This window comes from Bombina bombina, chromosome 2 (assembly GCF_027579735.1).
Source record: "Bombina bombina isolate aBomBom1 chromosome 2, aBomBom1.pri, whole genome shotgun sequence".
Classification (NCBI taxonomy): domain Eukaryota; kingdom Metazoa; phylum Chordata; class Amphibia; order Anura; family Bombinatoridae; genus Bombina; species Bombina bombina.
Window position 1 is genome coordinate 410,698,496 of NC_069500.1, and position 24,870 is coordinate 410,723,365.

Here is a 24,870-nt window from a genome sequence, read left to right on the forward strand (position 1 = left end):
TGTGCACTCACTCTGCAGTAAAAAACAATGAGAATGTGATTTAAAGTAAAATTGTCACAAGGTGTCCGAGTGTCATTTTCTTTTAGCATTAACACATACCAAGTAAATGTGAAGCAAGTAACATTGGCAGAGGAAGCAGGAGGGCATAGTAAAATTGAAAACAAAAACAGTTCACCTTGCACTTTGTGATAAAACTGGTAAGGTTGAATCTGTAGCAAATACATTATCTTGCACAGCATTTTGCAGAGAATCTGGCTTGCTGACCATAAATTGATAGATATACAGCACATACTATTGGTGTATAAAATATATTAATTGGACTTATTCTACTTCAAGACTGTTTTCCTTTGTGTGTACACGTTTTTTCCCTTGCTAATCCCAGCTACCTCTACAAGAAGTAAAAGGAATTCCAATCCGAGAGAAAGCAGGAAGGACATGACTCTTCCCTGCTTGATGAGCACATTTTTTCTTTGGTAAAACACTGAACTTTATTAAAGCAACTTTAAAATAACTTACTGAACGCTTAGTGACTACCAGGAGACACAGGTGCTAACGGAGGGTGACGTCATCTGACGTGTTTCTTACACGATTAATAAAAAAAAAAAAAAAAAAAAAAGTATGAACTTTTTAAATTGCTCCGTCTAAAGTGCTTCATATGTGCCTTCCAATATGAACTTTACTTCACCTCACCTTCGGCCAGATTACGAGTTTTGCGTTATGAGCAGTTCGGTAATAACTTGCAAGTTATTTACACCGCTCACCTTTAATAGCGCTGCTACTACAGGTTTGCAAAAACCCGGCGTTAGCAGGCAATATGGCAGCATTGAGCTCCATACCGCACACAAATACCAGCGCTGCTTTGAGCTGGTTTTACGTGCTTGTGCACGATTTCCCCATAGACATCAATGGGGAGAGCCAGCTAAAAAAAAAAAAACCTAACACCTGCAATAAAGGAGCATAAAGCTCCGTAACGCAGCCCCATTTATTCCTATGGGAAAGAAAATAATGTACGTTTACCCCTAACACAAAACCCGAGTCTAAACACCACTACTCTGCTGCCCCCGACAGCGCCGCCACCTACCTACACTTATTAACCCCTAATCAGCCGCCCCCAATGTCGCCGCCACCTACATAAATTTATTAACCCCTAATCTGCCGCCTCCAACATACTAAAGTTATTAACCCCTAAACCTCTGACCTCCCACATCACTAACACTAACACTAAATAACTATATTAACCCCTAAACCTAAGTCTAACCCTAACTTTAATGTAATTCAAATAAATCTAAATAAAAAATTACTATCATTAACTAAATAATTCCTATTTAAAAATAAATACCTATAAAATAAGCCCTAAGCTTGCTACAATATAACTAATAGTTACATTGTAGCTAGCTTAGGTTTTATTTTTATTTCACAGGTAAGTTTGTATTTATTTTAACCTTTTAATGCCGTTATATTCCGTCACAACGGCACTGGGCTTTAAAGTCGTTATGACGGAATACAACATCATTGCAAACGGCTGTCCTGAAGCCTACAAGGCTTGCAGGATTTGATCGCGGTCTGGAGGGCATTCCTAGCATCTTAGGGACGCCCCCCCCAGACCCGATCCCATAATTGAAATCTCGCGATCTTTTGCACAATCGCGTAATTTCAATTTGTCTACATCGGAACGCTGTTCTGATGTAGACTTTTTAACCCGGTCATGAAAGGGTTAACTATGTAGATTTGTTAGTAAATAATTATTAACTATTTACTAGCTACCTAGTTAAAATAAATCCTAACCTTTCTTACAGTAAAACCTAACATTACACTAAAATTAACTAAATTACATTAAATACAATTAACTAAATTACAAAAAAAATAAACACTAAATTACACAAAATAAAAAAGAAATGATCAAATATTTCAACTAATTACACCTAATCTAATTGCCCTATCAAAATAAAAAAAGCCCCCCCAAAATAAAAACCCTAGCCTAAACTAAACTGCCAATAGCCCTTAAAAGGGCCTTTTGCGGGGCATTGCCCCAAAGAAATAAGCTCTTTTTCCTGCAAAAAATAAAATAAAATACAAACAACCCCCCCAACAGTAAAACCCACACAACCAAACCCCCCCCAAATAAAATCTTATCTAAAAAACCTAAGCTCCCTATTGCCCTGAAAAGGGCATTTGGATGGGCATTGCCCTTAAAAGGGCATTTAGCTCTTTTTCGTTGCCCAAACCCCTAATCTAAAAATAAAACCCACCCAATAAACCATTAATAAAACCTAACACTAACCCCCGAAGATCCACTTTCAGTTTTTGAAGACCGGACATCCATCCTCATCAAGCCGGGAGAAGTCTTCATCCAAGTGGGCAGAAGTCTTCATCCAGGGGGCATCTTCTATCTCCATCCTTCTGACGTGGAGCAGCTCCATCTTCAAGACATCCAGCGCGGAGCATCCTCTTCTTTCGAATCCTCTTGAAGAATGAAGGTACCTTTAAATTACATCATCCAAGATGGTGTCCCTTGAATTCCGATTGGCTGATAGAATTCAGAATGTTTTTTATGAATGTGCTAAGAATGTTTTTTAGTTTTCCCGTATGAACTTGGTGCTATTTACAATTACTATTATGAATTGCAGTGTAATGATCATATTAGCTTTAAAGTATTAAATATTTTTCAAAGTGGTTTTAAAAACTTAGACTGAAATGCTTAGCTGAAAAGACTTTGAATCATAGTGATTGGAGCATTTAACCAATAAGAACAAACTATTAGCTACGTAAGGAACTCTTTACCCATTGTCGATACATTTCCTCTTGAGAAAGACCGCAGTGGCGGTAGAAAAGCTTTGAGGCTACAATTGGTACACCCGAGGACCCGTAGAAGATTCACCCTGCATTCACCTCTCAGCCAGGCTATTGAGATTTACGCTACTGGCCATAGTCACACGTGGGACGTGAGGATGTATGCTGTGAGCGTTGAAGATTGAGACACGCTGGAGGAGGACGTTGGGATTCATAGATGTGCAATAAAGACTGTTAACATTGTAAGTGCAATACAGTAGTGTTGTGTGTCTATTTTCAATACTCTACTGTTGATTCTGGTTGTGCTTCATTTTCCAACAGATACTTTAGAGAGACAAAACTGAGACAAAGCTGATTCTTATCAAGAACAGGCACCATCCAGCTGTCAGTGGAGAGATCAAAGGTAATAAAATATAGAAAATTTGTATATAAAAAAAAATAATTATAATAATATATGTATTTATATATTTTTTTAATAATATATATATGTAACGGTACCAACAGGATACCAAGGGTTAACACCAGGGAACAATGTCCTGCATAGGGAATCAGCAATTCACAACCCAGCCAGTTTTCAGGTTTAAACAGAATGACATTTATTAAAAGGCTATGCCTAGTATTTATGCAGGTTTGACCCCCCAGATCGGGGGGGTTGAAAGAATGTTGTAAATTAGATGGAGGGAACACGCCCTTGACATGATACAATAGATTTACCTTGCTTAAGCTGATAACAATTTAAACACAAGACACATTTGGCTTTTCTTATCACCTAAGCATTTGCTCTCTGAGGGTGATTAAACAATGGACTGTTTATCAATAACATTAATGACAGTGCACAATAGCTGAGGCTAAAGCTGAACACAGTTAACTCCTTCAGTGCTGACCGAAGGGTCTGTCACATCTACATAGCACAATATACAGCCTATAGAAAACCTTTCTTACGTTATAGTCCAGAAGTGGCTAGGTTTGCCACAATGCTCCCCCAGAACCAAGCCGGCATACACAGTCTGATCCCAACGGATCGGCTTGGGGATGTCCGGGGCAACAACTTTCGGCTCAAGTAAGCTACGGGGTGTTCTCCGCCATCTGCTCCAACTTGGCTCAGTACTGCCCCCACTCCAAACATGGAAGCATCTCTTCCCGGAGGGACTGGGCTTGGGTAGTCACAGGGTTAACATCAGCGGGATCCATGGGAGCATAGGCAGAAACAAGGGGGGCCAAGTCATTTCCAAGGAGAACATCAGCAGGTAAGTCCTTCTTGACCCCCACATTCACAAGTCTAGCGCCCACTCCCCAATCCAAATGTACCCTGGCAACAGGTAGGCGGAACACAGTGCCCCCTGCTACCCTCACAGCCATAGTGTCTCCTGTGTGCTGTTTCTCAGACACCAAGTTCTCTTGAAGCAAGGTCATGGTAGCACCAGTATCCCGTAGACCACTGACCTCCTTCCCATTCACTTTAACCCGCTGCCGGTTATTCCGGTGGGCAGCTTGCACGGGGTCTGCTTCATGTAGGCTGCCCCAGCATTCTGGCGCCTCTACGTAGTGGGCCGCAGGCTGAGGATTATGTGGGATTCCGCCGGCGGGTCTTCTCCAGGACTGTGCTTGATTTGCTGCGTTTAGGGGACACTCTGGTCTTTTGTGCCCTAGTCGCTTACATCCAAAGCACCGAATAGGTTGTGAGTAGCCCTGTGAATTGAACCGGGCTCTCTGAGGGTAGTTCGTGGCCGGAGGCCGTGTGGTATAGCGGTGCGCCGGGGGCTGGTAACTGGCAGCTGCTGGGGTGACTGGGGGTCTGTACTCCACTCTAGCAGTGGGCAATCGGTATACCGCTCCCCCTGCCCCTCGTACTGCCACGGATCCGCCCATGTGTACTGTATCCGGCACCAAATGGGGAGCTATCAGGGTTAAAGTAGCTCCCGAATCTCGAAGTCCCTGGACCTCCTTCCCCTCTACGGTCCCCAGCTGGCGGTGATGTTGCCAGTTATCGGCGGCCCGGACCGACATCACTTCATGCAGAATTCCCAGGGGTTCCTCGGCTTGGGTGCTCAACACCTCATGAGCGGCTGGCTCCGTTTGGTAATGGTGAGCAGCCGCCCTTGGGGCCTGGTTCTGTCTGACCTGGTTCCAAGCTTGTCTGCTCCGATTTTGGGTGCACTCATGTGCCATATGTCCCCACTGCTTGCAGGTGTGGCATTGTATATTCGCCCGTCCGTTGTTAGGCTGTAGTCCATGGTGCCTCCTGGCATCAAAATGCTGGTCTGCTAATCTGGCTGCTTCGGTTAAGGTGAGGGGTTTTCGATCTCTCACCCATTCTTGGGCTTCTGGGGACAAGCTGTTAAAGAATTGCTCCAACAGCATCAGTTGTCGCAATTCTTCCATGGTGGTAGCTTGGCTGGCCTGTATCCACCCTTGAGATGCTTGATCCAGCTTGTGGGCCCACTCTGCATGTGAATCTCTTTCTGGCTTGCGCAGGCCTCTAAACTTGCGCCGGTATGCCTCTGAGGTAATGGCATATCTTTCCAAGATCTCTCTCTTCACTTTAGCGTAATCCTTGCTGTCCTCCCTGGGTACAGCGCGATACGCTTCCGCTGCTCTACCGGCTAGCTTGCCTGCTAGCACCGGCACCCATACGGACTGCTCCAAATCATGTAACTCACACAGTCTCTCAAAATCCTGTAAATACCCATCGATCTCATCCTTCTCCTCACAAAACATTTTAAATGCATGGTATGGGATTTTGGGTCTTACTGGGTTGCTGAGTGCGTCCAAAATGGATTCTGCTCGGGAGGATGCATTCCGCGGACTGTGTGCCATCACGTACTCCTGCACATCTGCCATTACCACGGATAGCATATCCCGTGGTACAGGTTGGGGTAAAAATTCCAGCCTGGTCCTCATTTCCCTCTGGTATAGGGTCTCCTCCATGGCTGCTGGAGGCGTAGCGCTGCAAGCTCTGTCTCCCTCCATCAGCTCAGCAATTATTATAGCCTTGGGTTTGCTGCTGCCTATCTTTCCCCTGGCTTCTAGCAGTTCCTTTAACGTTTGTCTCTTTAGCTTAGAATAATCCATCTCCATTCACTTTGGTCCCTGGTACTCCTTCCATCTTAGTCAGTATTGTAGTAATCCCCCTCTTCCTGAGGTTACTGGCTTGTGTAGTTGCTCTTCTGGGCGATAAGGTTCATTCCGTCGCTTGCCACCAATTGTAACGGTACCAACAGGATACCAAGGGTTAACACCAGGGAACAATGTCCTGCATAGGGAATCAGCAATTCACAACCCAGCCAGTTTTCAGGTTTAAACAGAATGACATTTATTAAAAGGCTATGCCTAGTATTTATGCAGGTTTGACCCCCCAGATCGGGGGGGTTGAAAGAATGTTGTACATTAGATGGAGGGAACACGCCCTTGACATGATACAATAGATTTACCTTGCTTAAGCTGATAACAATTTAAACACAAGACACATTTGGCTTTTCTTATCACCTAAGCATTTGCTCTCTGAGGGTGATTAAACAATGGACTGTTTATCAATAACATTAATGACAGTGCACAATAGCTGAGGCTAAAGCTGAACACAGTTAACTCCTTCAGTGCTGACCGAAGGGTCTGTCACATCTACATAGCACAATATACAGCCTATAGAAAACCTTTCTTACGTTATAGTCCAGAAGTGGCTAGGTTTGCCACAATATACACGCTTTGTTTTGTGTGTGTTGCATACATTCCTTGGTTTGCGTCACGCAGGGCTGCCATCAGGGGGTGACAGGGGTGACTCCTGTCAGGGGCCCAATGGGCAGGGGGGCCCCATGAGGCAAAAACTTAAAATTAAAAAAAATAAAAAAATAAAAATTTTGGCAGCCACCAGTGGGTACTACAGCAGAGTACTAATTGAGCATGGGAAATGTTATTACAAGGAGTAAACTATTAGCCTTTGAGACAGACTTGGCACTTTGTTTGTACAGCGTGTGCCTGAGTCAGACGGCAGATCACTTTCATTGGCAGAGGAGGTAGGACTTATTTAGCAAATGTTTTTTATTTCTTTGTGCAATTTTGGATTGTAACTTCAGTGTGGTAGTAGTTGTATGGTGGGGCCAGGGTACCATAAAAACATTTTTTTAGCAGCAGTGTATTTATGATTATTTGACAATGCTGTAGAAATTCTATATTTAAAAACCATGCAGAAATGTTTCCTCCTCAATACACAAATGGTAGGTGCCCTTTTGGCAGATATGCATTTTTTTACCCTCAGACTAAGATTGCTCAGTGTTTGAAATGAGACAGGTTAACTTAAAACTGTTCAGTTTACACTACAGCTGACTTAATTTTGAAATACATACCAACAAGCCTAAATCCTGCATTTAACCAGATCTAATGGTATGAGTACCACAGCTTATGGTTCCACCAAGACCATATAGAGTACAGCATTTTCAAAATCCATAAGTACAGCTGACAGATGGGAACATTTGTACACTATATTTGAAGTGGTGCTCTTGGTTGGGGAAAATGTGGAAAAAACAAACATGTCAACCTTTTAAAAGTACTTTTCTTCACCTAGCCATCTACCCAGATCATTAATGTACAATTTTGAATTCACAAAATTATTTTTGTTTGTACATTTACAAATATGATTCTTTAAAAAGTGATCTCTTAATTTCTGCATTTTTTCATGCATGTCACACAACGCTGATTTAGGGGATGCAAGGTGCATAAATGTTTCCTCCTGTGAGTGTTCCTGTGGGTGTCTGTGTTTATGTCTTTGTGCTTTGGTTTGTGTCTATGAGTGTATATGTATTTTTTTCTGTGGGTCTCTCTGTGAGGGTGGGTGTATGTTTGTCTTTGTGTATTTTCTCTGGCTGCCTCTGTGAGGGTGTGTGTATGTTTGTCTTTGTGTATTTTCTCTGGATGCCTCTGTAAGGGTGGGAGTGTATGTCTATTTTATGTGGATGTGTCTGTGAGGGTGTGTGTGTGTGTGTGTGTGTGTATGTCTTTGTGTGTTTTCTGTGGATGTCTCAGTGAGGGTGTGTGTATGTCTGTGTGTTTTCTGTGGATGTCTCTGTGAGGGTGTGTGTATGTCTGTGTTTTCTGTGGATGTCTCAGTGAGGGTGTGTGTATGTCTTTGTGTGTTTTCTGTGGATGTCTCAGTGAGGGTGTGTATGTACTGTATGTCTTTCTGTGTGTGTCTGTCTTTGTGTTTTCTGCAAGTGTCTCTGTGCGTGTATATATATATATATATATATATATATATATATATATATATATATATATATATATATATATATATATATATATATATATATATATATATATATATCTTTGTGTGTTTTCTGAGGCTGTCTCTGTTGGTGTTTCCTTGGGTGTATGTGCAAGTTTGAGTTTGAGTGTGTGTGTGTGTCCATTGTCTGTTCCTTTTTAGGACATTTTGACCTTACTACTGATTATTCACATCTTTCTACAGACTTTGAGACTAATGAGACCTTTCCGGAAGGCAGTTCAGGGCCCTTCCTTACAGCCACTGCATGCTGTTGTCATAATTTAGTCGGCATCTTCCTTTATAAAAAGATAATCAGAACTCCATATTTTGTTTTCTAAATCTCTTTTTTTTTTTTACAAAACTTTAGTCTACCTCATTACTTGTCAGGTCAATGTAAACAAGTGCTGAGTGTATGTTTGGGTGTCGGCTAGAGTGTCTATATGTGAATCCTTATGTGTGAGTGTGTGTGTGTTTCAGTGTATGAGCGTGTCTGTGTGATTTTATGTTACTACCTTTACAACATTTCCAAGTTTAAATAGACACTTAAGAATAAAGTGCATATACGTTTTAGTCACTTGGTTAAAAATTGCACATGTCAAAGGGGGGGGGGGGGGCTGATCAATGGTTAAGTCAGGGGCCCCAAAATTTCTAGTGGCGGCCCTGTGAATTGCGTGTGCTGCATGTTTTTTTACCCCCTCAGGTCTGGTTACCATATTGTAATACCTACTGCGGGGTATAAAATGTAAGAATGTTGTCCTTTATTTTTATTTCTGGATTTGAAATAACTGTTCTCATTAAAATCATCGTCTAGAACATGCCCATAACAATATGCTGAGCCTGCAAGTAAAACTAATGTTATTTATGCTAAATATTGAAATGCTAACACAAGAAGCTATTTCATATACAAAATCTCTCTCTCCCTCCACTGGGAGATTAATCAGTGCTATTGTATTCTATTTATATAGCTTTCTCACAGAGAAAATGTTTGTTATTCATATTTTCAGTAGGGGTCGTGATACACCAGGCAAAAGTAGCTATTTAAAATAACAAATAAAATATGAAGTAGCTGTTTGCAAGCAGGTAAAAATTGACCATTGGGAACACAGTAAAGGGGAGAAAATGTTAAGAGTACAATGTAGCTTTAAGCTAGACTCACCTAACTAAGTTGCTGATCTACATTAGATCCCTTCTCTATCACTGGTTTCCATTAAGCTTTAGAATATAGTTCAAAATACTAACCTTAAAGGGACACTGAACCCAAATTTTTTCTTTTGTGATTCAGATAGAGCATTAAATTTTAAGCAACTTTCTAATTTACTCCTATTATCAATGTTTCTTCATTCTCTTGCTATCTTTATTTGAAAAAAAGGCATCTAAGCTTTTTTCTTAGTTCAGAACTCTGGACAGCAGTTTTTGATTGGTGGATGAATTTATCCACCACTCAGCAAGGACAACCTAGGTTGTTCACCAAAAATGGGCCGGCATCTAAACTTACATTCTTGCATTTCAAATAAAGATATCAACGGGGGCGGAGCCAGCCGAGCAATAATACAGACGCACATTTCAGTAGCTCTGTCTACATTCCATGTAAAAATTACATTTAAGGATTGTTCCAGCCTCAATATTTGTTATTTCATGAGGATTGTCTAAATATAAATGACCTGCACATCTAATTATACTATTGAATGCTCTGCCAAAGAGATGGATCTTTAAAACTTTTGTGAGTAACCTGTTGGCAGAGACTCCGGAATCGGCCATCTTGGGCCTATCTTTACTGTGTCCCTGGAGCCCTCTGCTATCCCTCATCATGTTACCTGCAGAGAAAATTATGGAGGAGATCCATCTCTTTCTTGACGGATGCCGTGACATGCTTGAGTGCTTACCAGGTCTAGCGCTCCAGGCTCTTCACACTCAAGAGCCCACTTGTGCGGCCATGCTGGGAGGTGGTGGCATTCTGGGGCCCCGGCGTCCCTCGCCTCCGGAGCGTGCTGTCCTGGAGGCGGAGAATAGAACTACTCTTACCGGCTCATCGAAGGACATACCTGGACGCTTCAATCTCCTGCAGCACCGCAAACTTCTCACTGTGCCCAGCAGCCGCATACAGTCACTGTTGTTTGCAGCTAAAGTATTCCAAGGAGACACGTACCTAACATTGGATGTGGCCTTCTCACCGCCGGACGGCTCTGTTTGGACTTACTCGAGTGCAGCTGCCCGCACTATAACTGCGCAGCGACCTGCAGATCTACACCGCCTCTATTCCGGCAAAGCTCAGTTGGCCCTTTTCATCTGCGGGCGGCAGCGGTCAGGCATCCCAGCCGGGCTGCACAGGTTGGGTATTGGCTAGAACTATCAGAACGGTCTGAAAGAGTCTCATACCAGGAGCGGTTAGAACTCTACCTATGTACACATAATTCTTCAAAAGCTAAGGACTAATATGGTGCCCCCTCTTTATTTACTATTTACTGTTTAGGTCTACCGATGCTGGCCTAACGGTCTGAAGTTTAGAAAACATATCTATCTGAGAGACTGGCTGTTTAAGGGGCTACCTACTGTTTTATATATGCCATTAGGCCAAGGCTTAGCCCGCTTGCCGCCATTTCAATTAGCATATTCTAGTTATGTTTAAATTGCCAGTATTGTAGTTATTTTTTCACTATATATTGCTTATGTTTGCTCTGCATTCAGTGCTGGGATAACTTGTATGCGTGCCTTATACATATCTGTGGTCTGTAATTTCTTTTATTGCCCCATCTGTATCCTGAGTGAATTTATATGAAACTAATGAGGAGCTGCACATTTAACTTACTCCATAAACATAATGTTTCAACCTCTAGGCTATGAGAGGGTCTCTTACCTTCTAATGTTGATGTTTGCATTCACAAGTTATATTTGAGTAGACTTCTGGTTACGTTCCAGTTATTGAAGTACCAGATAATAGTATTCATCATGCCTCATTTATAAATGCATAGGTGCCACAAGAAGGCTGTTAGTTAAGTTCCAGCTGACCGTCTATGGATCTTCTATATATATCTACATTTGCACTCCCTTGCTCACCCCATATAAGCAATAGACACGGAAGATTGAATTAAAATGCCCTTTGCTGTCCCCTACCATGATGAATTCTCCTAAGGCTTGGGTGTCTGCGGCCGGGATCCCTGAGCCTTCTCATCTGGACTCCCATAGACAGCATAGGCAACATAAATATGGTAAAGAGACCAATTGTTTAGAAGGGGAATATCAATATTCTTCATTAGAAATATGAATAACCCTTACAGGTAGTCCCAAATTTCTGCTTCTCATCAGACCTGTATATTACTATATGTAACCTATTATCCTCGCATTTCACAGGCTTCCTATCGCAGGCTGGCCCTGCATTTTTTATAATCTTATTGCACCGCAAACCATTCATTTATCTAGTGTTGAAGCTATCACAGTAAGACCCTTAGGCTTCTCTCTACAGGATACAACATTGTCTACTATACTTCCACCCAGCTCCTAATAATCCTCTAGCAATCCATGCACCTCTGAAACTCCTTCCATAAACCTAGTGCTCGGTCCATATATTCTGTATATCTCCCTCATACTACCACCTCCTCCCCCCCCCCCCACTTAAATATACCTCCTAGTTTAGGAGGGTTAAATAAGCGGCTAATCTTGTCTATGCCGCACTTCCATAACTCTTAATATTACCTACCAACTGAATATGTTAATCAGTTTCTAACTCATAGGATACTGTACCATTGTCGCAGCCACTACTGCATTCCTGTGTCTAACTATATCTTGCAATACAAAATATTAGTGACATTACTTTTCTCCCCAAGCCTAGCAAGATTAGATTGCCTAGCATTATTATCTTTTTTCACAAACCGAAGAAAAATAGCATTACAGAAAAATAACCTATAAAATCCGAGGTCATAATGATGAGATCCAAGAGTGGTCTCTCTTTTTCCTTTTACCTTCCCTCACTTACAGTTATTTCCCTTATGCTTGGTCCATGAAGGACCTCTAGTGTGGATTAGAGAAGGTTCCCTTTTATATAGGCATTGCATACTAACTTTGTTGTTTTGTTTATGTTTTATTATGTAACACTTTCAGAAAGCATACTGTATGCCAATTTTGCTATATACCTCTGTCTGTATGCCTATTTTGAGTACCTCAATAAAAACTGTTTAAAAAAAAAAAAAAATAAAGATATCAAGAGAATAAAGAAAATTTGCTAATAGGAGTAAATTAGAAAGTTGCTTAAAATTTCATGCTCTATCTGAATCACAAAATAAAAAATTTGGGTTCAGTGTCTCTAACATATGAAGCACTCAACAAAGACACTCCTAACTATATGTCCTCACATCTACAAATACCCCCTGCCCCGCCCTCTTTAATATAACTGACTTACTTCCCTCTCTCCTCAAAGACTTCTCAAGAGCTGCTCCTGTCCTCTGCACCTCTCTACCCCACTCCATCAGTCTCCAACCTTGTATAGTTTTAGGAACTCATAGAAAACCCACCTATTTAGAGGGGCTTATCAATTCTCCAATAACTGTTTATCATCCTAACCAAAATAAATCTTCAACTGCTTGACTCGCTGCTCCAATTACAATCCCCATGACAAGCTACCCCACACCTTATGTCTCTGCCCCCTACACTTGTACTAATTTGTTTTGTTTAGTCTGTTATGTATTTGTATTCTTACTTTTGTCCCTCACTTGGTAAAGTCACGTGCGTGAGCTCAATGTTATCTATATGAAACACATGAACTAACGCCCTCTAGTGGTGAAAAACTGTCAAAATACATTTAGATTAGAGACAGCCTTAGAGGTCTAAGAAATTAGCATATGAACCTCCTACGTTTATCTTTCAACTAAGAATACCAAGAGAACAAAGCAAAATTGGTGATAAAAGTAAATTAGAAAGTTGTTTAAAATTGTATGCCCTATCTGAATCAGTAAAGTTTTTTTTGGTCTTGACTGTCCCTTTAAGCTTGTAGTGTAAGAAGTTTTTTTCCTCCCATACAAACACCAGACAAGGCTTAGTGCAGTAGGTAGTAACTGACTTTAATGGTCAAGACACAGGGTTTTTATACAGTACAAGATGTGAAATGTAAACATGCAAAAGCCAAAATTACATACTGTACCCGCTCTCCCCCCTTGTGCCCAGATCCCACTGGGAGGTAGGGTTTCCTGAGCAAAGCAATTAGTCTTACCCAGGGGCGAAACTACAGGGGCTGCAGAGGACGCAATTGTGACTGGGCCCCCCAAGGGTGGGGGCCCAGCTTATACATTTTTTTTTTTTAATGAAAAATGTTGACCTGCCACTGCCTGCACTGATATCATGTGAGTGTGACATGATGCTTCACTAGTGTCTCTGACTACAGGGGTTAGTCTTTCTGTTTTACCCATTGGGGTGTGTATGTATATATATATATATATATATATATATATATATATATATATATATATATATATATATATATATATATATATATATATATTTGAAACCGCAAATTACAGACCTTGTTACTACAGCATGGGGGGGAGGGGGTAAACAGTGTCACTATACAGTACCACTATATACAGTATGGGGGGGCTGGACTATGCCACAGACTACTGTGGTCACTTTATAAAGTACTGGCGCAGGTAGGGTCAGGCCAGCTATCTCACCGGTAGATTACAGACTGTCACTATATACAGTACTGGTGGGTTAAACAGTGTCACTATATACAGTAATAGGGGGGTCAGACCATCTCACAGACTGTGGGCATAGGGTACATCCTTTTGCAGACATGTAATCTGATTCACATTTTTTTTTCTGTGTTAAATGTTTTTTAAAAAAAAAGTATCAAATTCACTTTTTTTTTTGAGGGGTGGGGGGGCCCATCTTAGATTCTTGCACCTGGGCCCTGTGGTTTCTAGTTACGCCTCTGGCCCTACCCCTTTTATGTCCAGTAAGTTTTAATGTCCAGTAACAGCAAAACACCTTGCTTCTAGAGGGAGCACCCCCAAAACAGGGATGGACTGCAAAATCAATTTATTTTGGACAAGTGTCTCTGTATGGTAATAACACAACACTCTGATATATATGATAATGGAAGGCATCTATACACTTATTTAGCATTATTATACAATGCAGCATGTTTATAACTATTTTGGTGTGTGTGGCAGGGAGTCCCCACTAACGTTTATGAAAGCTGCTAAAGTTTTGTATAGAGGGCAGTGGCTGTACAGTGAGATTTCAGCCAGAGGCTTCCAGATGTTATCGCTGTCCTCTCTGCCTCCCTATATTTCACTAAAGCCCCTTTCCATTCTAGCTATTATGCCACCATATATACCCCATACTATAAAGCCTACGTTAGGAAGCAAAAAATAAATATGCACATAAAAAAAAAAAAAAAAAAGAGAAAAAAAAAAAGAGAAAAATTATGTCATGCACCAAATTTGCATCCCAGTCGCCTTATCTAACCTCTATTGTAGCACTGGCCCTGAGAGTAAGTTTTTCTGCATTTTGCTTAATGTGAAGTAAGTACATAGCAAATTCTGTACCTCTTCAAATGTCCACACACATTTTAGTCACTTGGCCAAAAATTGCAAATGCCAAATTTTTGTTGCACACTTCTTAACAAATTATAGGAAACTTTGCATGCAGAGTACACACAGTGCATGAATGTTGCTTATCGCCACACAGGAAGTGGGGGCACATTGAATTAAATGTACATGGCGTTACACAAAGAGTCTAACCATTAGCGATAAGCAATAGCTACAAAGGTAGAATTTACCTATTTTCCTCCCACTTGTGTGGTATAATGATTTATTTATTTTTAATTTGTCAGACAAGTATACAATAATAAAAAAAAGGTTTGATTTGGTCTATATTATATTATAACAATTGAGGTTGCAAAGTGAATTCCAATGTAAAACAATGTATAACATCCTAGTAAAAAGTTGAAAGGATAACAACAATACCAATATGTAAATGAAATTCAAAATGTTAGGAGGTATACGATCATTGTTGCCATTTAGTAAGGCATAAGTTTATGTACATTTGGCCTTTGACAAAATAAGTGCATAATTAGTTCCTTTAACAAAAAGGCAAAATTAAAAAATGGATGACCCTGAATAGGTCTCTAATTGGGATTTCACTAGTTGAATATGTAAATCTTGCAAAAACAATGATGCTTATTTGAAACATGGTGCATTGACCATATATGTGTTAAAAATGTTTATAATTATTAGTAATAAAAATAACTTTAAAAAACTACAACAACAAAAAAAGTAGTGCAGTAAAGATGAAGGCTAAATTATTTACTTTGGAAAGTGAACAATATTGCCTGGAAGTGAAGACGATTTGGTCAGTACCATTCTCTGTTGTTTTTTTACCTTTTTCATCTCCTACATTCATGGCCCACTCCTGGTTTCGGCAGTATTTGTCTATATTGTCCAACACGCTCTGAGGGTTACCGTGTAATGCATTCTCTAGAACAAATTCAAGGATTCTCTGTTCTTTCATGTCCTCCATAATGAAATATATGATCCTTAGTTGTACTTCTTAACTTTGTAAGCTGAGCTGTAATACAAGAATACTACTAGTCAAAGTATCCACGTATGGCTGAGATTGATCAGTAAATTAATAACAGAACATAAGTAAACATTAAGAACTCAACCATTCTCTCTCATGCACGTGAAAGAACATCAATTAAAACATTTAATGAAAAGAAAAAAAAAAATCACTATGGGCCTTGTACCCAGACCTGTCTGGGGTTAACTGCCAGGGACTCTGGGGACAGTGCAGCTTCCTGAAAGTGCTATTGAGCACCCAGGGCTGTGCATGTTGCAGGGTCATGGGATGTTTACCCAGTCCAGTCTGAGAGTACAGCCCCCTTCCATGTTGTGTGTGTGTGTAGTGATGTCGCAAATTGTTCGCTGGTGAATAGTTCCCGGCGAACATAGCATGTTTGCGTTCGCCGCGGCGGGCGAACATATGCGGTTCGATCCGCCCCCTATTATTCATCATTGAGTAATACTTTGACCCTGTACCTCACAGTCAGCAGGCACATTCCAGCCAATCGGCAGCAGACCCTCCCTCCCAGACCCTCCTACCTCCTAGACAGCATCCATTTTAGATTCATTCGGAAGCTGCATTGTTAGTGAGAGGAGGGACAGTGTAGCTGATTTAGTAGGGAAATCTATAGCTAGGCTAGTGTATTCAGTGTCCACTACAGTCCTGAAGGACTCATCTGATCTCTGCTGTAAGGACAGCACCCCAAAAAGCCCTTTTTAGGGCTGTTTTTTTTTCTCCTGTGTAATCTAATTGCAGTTGCCTGCCTGCCTGCCAGCGTGTGTGTCAAGCTCACAGTGTATACTGTGCCCACTTGCCCAGTGCCACCACTCATATCTGGTGTAACAGTAGTGTAGATTTAAAAAAACAACACTTTTTTGACTGAGTTAAATAATCGCAATCAGTTTCCTTCACACGTGTGCGTTTCAGGGCCTGCCTGCCAGGGCACAGTGTCACCCCAGTGCAACTCATATGTGGTGTAACAGTAGTGTAGATTTAAAAAAACAACACTTTTTTGACTGTGTTAAATAATAGCAATCAGTTTCCTTCACACGTGTGCGTTTCAGGGCCTGCCTGCCAGGGCACAGTGTCACCCCAGTGCAACTCATATGTGGTGTAACAGTAGTGTAGATTAAAAAAAAAAAAAAACAACACTTTTTTGACTGTGTTAAATAATAGCAGTCAGTTTCCTTCACACTAATAATAATAATAATAAAGGGATTATCTATCTTTTAAAACAATAAAAATTCTGGTGTAGACTGTCCCTTTAAACGGGGAGTTTGGTCTGTCACTGTGAAGCGAGCGTAACCCTTACACTACCTGATCGATACAACATCATACCTGATGTTTTAAAGCACGTTGTTCCAAACAATTTAGCAATGTTAGGTGATTTATGCCCTTTATGGATTAAAACCAGACTCTGCATCAACTATGTAATTTTCCATGGGAGTTTTGCCTTGGATCCCCCTCCGGCATGCCACAGTCCAGGTGTTAGTCCCCTTGAAACAACTTTTCCATCACTATTGTGGCCAGAAAGAGTCCCTGTGGGTTTTAAAATTCGCCTGCCTATTGAAGTCTATGGCGGTTCGCCCGGTTCGCGAACAGTTGTGGAAGTTCGCGTCCGCGAACGCAAAATTTTAGGTTTGCGACATCACTATGTGTGTGTACCCATAGCTGCGAGTTTTGCAGGGTCATGGGATGTGTACCCAGTCTGGTTTGAGAATGCAGTCCATTATGTGTTTACGGAAATTACAAAGAGCCTGTGTCCCTCTTGTTTGTATCTAAGTGGGTTTGGTTTACGGCATGTATTGTGTGGCTGTAGGTTAGGGACCCAGGGATGAAGAGACAGTGTGGTCCTGGTCCTGGGCCTGGGTTACTAACAAAAACAATGTGTTAGTGCAAAAAGGATAAGCCCAAAAAAGTCAATTGGAGACTAAATCCCAACTCCAAATGTGCATAAGTGATCCCAGGGATTACTTCTCAGTGAAGATGAATGCTGCAGTCGAACTCCAAGGGTTAACCTCAAATAAGTCAGATTAATGCTGCCAATGGTGAAGTCCTGTGAGACTGCAGGGTTAATTCACATGTAAGTTGTATAATCACATACTGCAGAGCTTCACATCAAGCTCTAGATATAAAAGCAATGGGAGACTCCAGCAGGAGCAGATAGAAGTGAACTCAGATGAATGTTAAAACAATTTATTAAAACATGTTAAAATCACAGGGGTTTACAAATGTCTCTAATAATAATAATAATAGAGAGTGTACAGTGTGGAATGTTATAAGTGCATAATTACTGAATGGATTATGGTACCCGACATTTCATTACCTGCATTCCTTCACCTTTCCTTAGGTTTTTGACCTTTGAGAGGATAAAGGTTTCAGGATTTAGTAAATCTTTTTTTCATGCTGAGGAGCTTTAGGCAGGGGGCTTTTAAATACCAGAAGACACTCCCATCCTTCATAAATGCACATAACTCACTACAAAATCTACTTGTCTGTGCATAAGCTGACCATTTCTGTTTGTTTCCACATCCCACAATATTTACATAGCAGTAGATATGCTGGGTTTTTACTTGTGTTAGTCAGGCACATTTTTTTTACTTTTGAAGTTATGTTGAACAGTTGAAGTTATATTTTTTCCAGCTTGGTTAAGCTTGTAAGTTAACAGCAGCACTAAGAGCAAGCTGTCTACAACTTCCATCAGAAATGTAACTTAGAGAGATCTCTGCTGTATCTCAGCTAGTGATGGGCAAATGGGTTTATATTCCAATGTTATTGTAGAACATCGATTTACATAATCGAATGTTGATTGAAGAACGAATATTCTTAAATATTCTATATTCAAATGCTATTTACAGTTTTTGAAAATCACTTTCGAATGTTCATAATATAGATCGAATGTCCACATTCAAAATTTCAAATGTAACATTCGATTTAACAAATACTATTCAGAAGTTCAATAGTTCATGAGGTAGGGAACGTAGTAAACTGATACATATTTAGATACAAATATCAATTTGAATGTTTCTATTTCAAATATTGCATAATTTGAATAAGAAAGCATTAGAAATACTATTACATTAAACAAATATTAGAATGTTGTACAAACATTAGAAACAAATGAACGAGTTAAAATTGGTTTAATTTTTGGAATGTTGTGAAACATTTGCCCATCCCTAATCTCAGCCTGCTAATCTTGTACATCCTAGGCAGTGCTCTATAGACCTATGTTGCTCTGTTCCTCTCTGCTAATCTACAAAAGCATCACAGTGCTGTGTAGGCCTCTAAGTTTCTGCTGTAACTCAGTCTGCTAATTTACAACAGGCTACAAAGCCTCTTTGTTGCTAAAATTAAAAGCTGTATTTGTAGATCCAGTACTTGCCATGTAATGCTGTCATTATGTTTGAAAGTCTCCTATCTAATAAAAGATTCATGCTCAGAATGTGTTCAAGCTATTATGATGTCTAAAAAGATTTACACTGAAATGTCTGATGCTACTCTGCTCTTAACCAGGGAGTCCATAGTTCAACATATTAATACAATTTCCAGGGACACTTTGCAGCAGCCCAATCAATTAAAGGACCTTTAAATGCATAATCAAAAAATGCAATGCAAAAGCACTATGCATGAATTTCAAATGAGTAGTAGATATATTTCCAAGTTGGTTCAATTTTCCTCCCACCTTCATCATGTGATAGCCATCAGCCAATCACAAAATGCATATAAATATATACTGTGTACTCTTGCACATGTTCAGTAGGAGCTGCATGTGAAAAGACGCTGCACATTTTGATGCAGGAAGTGAAATGAAAAGTTGCTTACAATTGCATGTTCTATCTGAAGTTTTATATTGGCTTTACTGTTCCTTTAACTAAGCATTATATGGGAGTATTGAGAATGTTTTTTTATAACAGCCAATGTAAATTGCACACAACATGCACAAAATAAAGATTATTGTATTAAATCTGATCTGTAAATTGCAGGAGATTTACAGATTCAGTTCATTAAACTAGATAGATTGTTTTATTATTCTACTGTTCTAGTTTAAAGTGCAGGAGTCTCAGATGATATAAAACACAAGACTTACAAAGGCCTAATGCAGGTTAGCCAGGTGTCTAGTTTTGAACAGAACGGACCAGTATTTCAGCTGGCTGTCCAGTAAAACCGCTACAAAACACAAAGGACACTATAATTCTTCTTAAGTCCCCTAAGTGGCAGCTTAGTTTTTGATGCTTTACAGATATGGTTGTGGTCATATTCCAGAGAGGAAAATCATTGCTTTGTATTCCCAGTAACCATTGAGTTTTGGGAAAGGACGGTTATAACCACATCTACCACTTTGCTAGATCCTTAAAAGGTATTGTGCAAATAGTAGATATACAGACTAGCGCTTCACAGAGCTGCTAACAAGCGCTAGTCTGTATATCTAATATTTGCACAATACTTTTTCTTGCAGCCTTAAAGGGACAGTATACACCAATTTTCATATAACTGCATGTAATATACACTACTATAAAGAATAAGATGCAGATACTGATATAAAAATCCAGTATAAAACTGTTTAAAAACTTACTTAGAAGCTCTCAGTTTAGCCCTGTTGAAAAGGTAGCTGGAAAGCCCACTGCAAGTGGGAAATAAGACACTCACCCCCTCCCCCTTCTTTTGCATATGAAAAGACCCTTTACACAAAACAGGAGCAAGCTGGAGTAGGTATCCGACGGTATTCTCCTAAAACTTTGGGGTTTGGTTAGGAGTCTGAAAATCAGAGCAATGTTATTTAAAAATAAGCAAAATTATACATTTAAAAAAAAAACAACAAAAAACAAAAAAAAAAAAACACACCTTTATGGGCTATATAAATAGATCTACAAAACATTTATGCAAAGAAAAAAAATGAGTGTATAATGTCCCTTTAAGGGAAGGCTGAGTTTATACAGACCAGCAAACTAACAAATAGGTTTGCGCTTGGGTTTACTATTTTTTTTTTATATAGATCCTTAAAGGGATAGTCAACACTAAAATTGTTATTGTTTAAAAAGATAACGCCTTTACTACTCCAGCTTTGCACAACTAACATTAATATACTTTATAACAGTTAAACCTCTAGATTTCGGCCTGTTTCTAAGCCACTTTAGACATCCTCTTAATCACATGCTTTTTTATTTGCTTTTCACAACAGGAGACTGCTAGTTCATGTGGGCCATATAGATATTGTGCCCACGCACGTGGGTTCTGCACAACACAGCTAAAATGCAAGTCAATAGATAATAAATAAAAATTCATATGATCAGGGGACTGTCAAAAGAGGCTTAGATACAAGGTAATCAGAGGTTAAAAGTATATTAATATAACCATGTTGGCTGTGAAAAACTGGGTAACGGGTACTAAAAGGGATTATCTATTTTATTAAACAATAACAAAACATTTTTAGTTGACTGTACCTTTAATTGTAGTCCAGTGTTTTCATGAAGGACAGCTAACAGCCCTAGATTCATTTCTTATTGGCGCACAAACATTCACATCAGGACAGATACTTACATTGTGCGGGAGACTTTTACATTGATTTATCACAGCACAAGATGCTAAACACAACCAGGGCTGTCCCTGGAAAATTGGTAAAAGTAAAATGGACGAATAGCTTGTTTTTTTAAGCTGGGAAAAGGCTGTTATATTTTATCTGGCAGTAGTGTTACACAATACACCTGGCTTTTAACCAGCTTTAATAGATTGCTCAGGAGTAAGTAGCAGGTTTGTAGCCAATGGTTGTTTAGTGATTTGATCAGCTGGTTTCTTTTTACCTTTACTCCTTTATGTTTATTGATATTGTGGAACTGCAGTGCCATATGCTTTAAGATCTATACCATATTTCCTGTCATGTAGTGCACGTTACCTATCTAAATATATCTTTAACAAAACATAACATGAAAACACAGCACATTTGAGAATAGAAGTAATTTGGAAACTTTTTTTTTTTTAAATTGAATTATATGAATCATAAGAAGAAAAAAAATGGGGTTCATGTCCCTTTAAATAACATTTTAAGCATGTGATTTTTTGTAAAAAATAATAATAAAGAGTCTGTCACATTCTCCCATAGAAGATGAAAAGCAAATTTCCCCACAAATGACCTAACCCAGCTAAACTATAGAGCAGTGGGCACACACATATACAGCTAGCCCTAATAAATCACAATAAAAATACCCACCATCGTTTAAAAGTGGTTTTGCAAACAATTAATGAAGTGACAGTTTTAAATTCTTTTTAAAAACCATATTGAAATCTCAATAATCCAAATGCAAAGGAATCACATATTATCCTTTTATAATTGCACAAAACAGAACTAAAATCTCTGATCAAGTAACAACTTGATACAAGCTAGGAATAAAACCTAAAAACAACAATGCAATGGATTAACAACAATAAAGTACTTGTCTGTCTCTAATAATTCCATTCAGAGGGCAGAACACATAAGCCAATTATCCGTTACAACAGGGAGTGTCCTAAAAAAAAAAAGCTAACAATGTATTCAAAAATAAAATTAAAGGGACACTGAACCAAAAAAAAATTATTTTGCGATTCAGAAAGAGCATGGAATTTTAAGCAACTTTCTAATTTTTTTCCTATTATCAAATTTTCTTCATTCTCTTGGTATCTTTATTTGAAATGCAAAAATATAAGTTTAGATGCCGGGCCATTTTTGGTGAACAACCTGGGTTGTTCTTGCTGATTGGTGGAAAAATTCATCCACCAATAAAAAAGTGCTGTCCAGAGTTCTGAACCCCCCAAAAAAGCTTAGATGCCTTCTTTTTTTAATAAAGATAGCAAGAGAACAAAGAAAATTTGATAATAGGAGTAAATTAGAAAGTTGCTTAAAATTGCATGCTCTGAATCACAAAAGAAAAAATTTGGGTTCAGTATCCCTTTAAGATACTGAGAACTCACTGCTTAGTATGAAATTCTGTGTTCAAACTGGGAAAGCTTCAGGTGTATGAGTTTGTAAGCCCCCTGTCACATGATTTGTAAGCATCAGTATCAAGTCCAGTATCCATCCCCTCAGCCAACCTCTAAACACGTGGCCATAAAACACAACACTGAAATGCACATTCACTTACTTTAGATTAAGCTGAAAATATCCTCCAGCACCCTTACTAGATCATGCAGCAGGGACAGTAAAAAAGTTATTTTAAAATGAATATTGTTTCTAGGCACTTTGAAATAGCTGCCAAGCTCCACCCACTGATGACATCATGATCTGGGCTGCATTAAAGGCTTCACTAGTTACAGAAATCTCACCAATTGGATTCAACAGACTGTCAATGCTATTCAGCAGAGTGCATAGATGCAGCCCAGATCGTGATGTCATCAGTGGGCAGAGCTTGGCAGCCATCTCAAAGTGACGAGAAACAATGGTCATCTTAAAATAACTTTTATAACTGTTACTGCTGCATGATATAGAACGGGTGCAGGGGGATATTTTCAGCATAATCTAAAGTAAGACTTTAAGAGGACTAAGGTGTAGACTGTCCCTTTAAAATAAGTGTTTTCTCCAGTGAAATGTATCACTGCTTAAGAAATAGCTTTTTAGGTGTATGGAGCATATTTACATATGTCTCACACACCCTCATTTGAACAGTGCTCCTGCTCAGTGAGAAAGCTGTTACTTGTGTTAATAAGCAACAATAGTAATTAAAGGGACAGTCAAATCCAAAATAAACTTTCATGATTCAAATAGGGCATGTCATTTTAAACAACTTTCCAATTTACTTTTAGCACCAATTTGGCTTTGTTCTCTTGATATTCTTAGTTGAAAGCTAAACCTAGGTAGGCTCATATGCTAAATTCTGTGACCATGAAAGCCGTCTCTTATCTGAATGCATTTTTACTAATAGGGCGTTAGTTCATGTGTGTCATATAGATTACATTGTGCTTATGCACGTGGAGATACCTAGGACTCAGCACTGATTGGTTAAAATGCAAATCTGTCAAAAGTACTGAAATAAGGAGGCAGTCTGCAGAGGCTTAGATACAAAGTAATCACAGAGGTAAAACGTGTATTATTATAACTGTGTTTGTTATCCAAAACTGGGGAATGGATAAAGGGATTATCTATCTTTGTAAACAACAAAAATTCTGGTATTGACTGTCCCTTTAAGTAATCACCTTACAAAGCATGCTCTCTGAGCAGCCAAGGTGGTTGAATGCAAGTGCGCGAGGCATATAAACATATGCTCTGTGAACATTAAAAGATAGCACTAAAACAGTATTAACTTTTACTAAAAATCATTAAGCTTATTGCTTGAATACTAGCACAGACCCTCACAGCATGTGTGCGTATGCCACTAGGAAAAAGTAAAAACTTTTACTAGAAGCATTTTGCTATGAAAAATGCTTCTATTTAAAAATCGAAATGCACCTATGCTCATTTTATTTTTACATTTCTATCTCTTTAAAGGGATAATATAGTCAACAATAAACTTCCATGATTCAGATAGTGCATACAATTTTAAGTAACTTTCTAATTTACTCCTTTTATCAATTTTTCTTTGTTCTCTTGGTATCTTTATTTTAAAAAGCTTGAATGTAAGCTTAGAAGCCGGCCCATTTTTGGTTCAAATCCTGGGTAGCGCTTGCTGATTGGATAGCTACATTTAGACACAAATCAGCAAGCGCTACCCAAGTGCTGAACCCTTTAAGTATTATTTATGTTGTAAAAAATATTCCAACATTCTCAGAATTTAGTGTTTTAATTCAGTCCTAAATGTCATGGGATAGGCACAGACAAAGGCTGTGGAGGACATTTACCAAAGTACAGACCTTAGTGAAGGACACCAAGGTACATTTGAAATTAAAAACATTATTTTATAGTTCTTGGTGTTATTATACTGATGCAGATACCACTGATCCTATAACCAGCCCTTCTCTGGCTATACCCATGAGCCAGTGTCACTACTGTGTCATTATATAGTGCTGGGTGTTATACTGATGCAGATACCACTGATCCTATAACCAGCCCTTCTCTGGCTATACCCATGAGCCAGTGTCACTACTGTGTCATTTTATAGTGCTTGGTGTTATTATACTGATGCAGATACCACTGATCCTATAACCAGCCCTTGTCTGGCTATACGCATGTGCCAGTGTCACTACTGTGTCTTTGTATAGAGCTTGGTGTTATTATACTGATGCAGATACCACTGACCCTATAACCAGTCCTCCTCTGGCTATACCCATGTACCAGTGTCACTACTGTATCATTATATAGCGCTGGGTGTTAT

At 39.3% G+C, this 24,870-nt stretch overlaps 1 protein-coding gene across 3 annotated transcripts in view; it reads right to left on the reverse strand.

The window, feature by feature from the left end:
* The window catches only part of LOC128648937 (catechol O-methyltransferase-like), a 44,874-nt gene that overhangs the window by 17,942 nt on the left and 2,062 nt on the right, over positions 1–24,870 (reverse strand). The window contains exons 1-2 of one of the 3 annotated variants that reach the window (XM_053701917.1): positions 20,169–20,278; positions 15,415–15,601 (exon numbers count right to left, since the gene is read on the reverse strand). In XM_053701917.1, coding sequence (XP_053557892.1) covers positions 15,415–15,553 — 139 coding nt within the window. In that variant the 5' untranslated portion in view covers positions 15,554–15,601; positions 20,169–20,278. Of the gene's footprint in view, positions 1–15,414; positions 15,602–20,168; positions 20,279–24,870 lie in introns of those variants that run through there. The other 2 variants (XM_053701919.1, XM_053701918.1) reach the window with 2 other exon arrangements.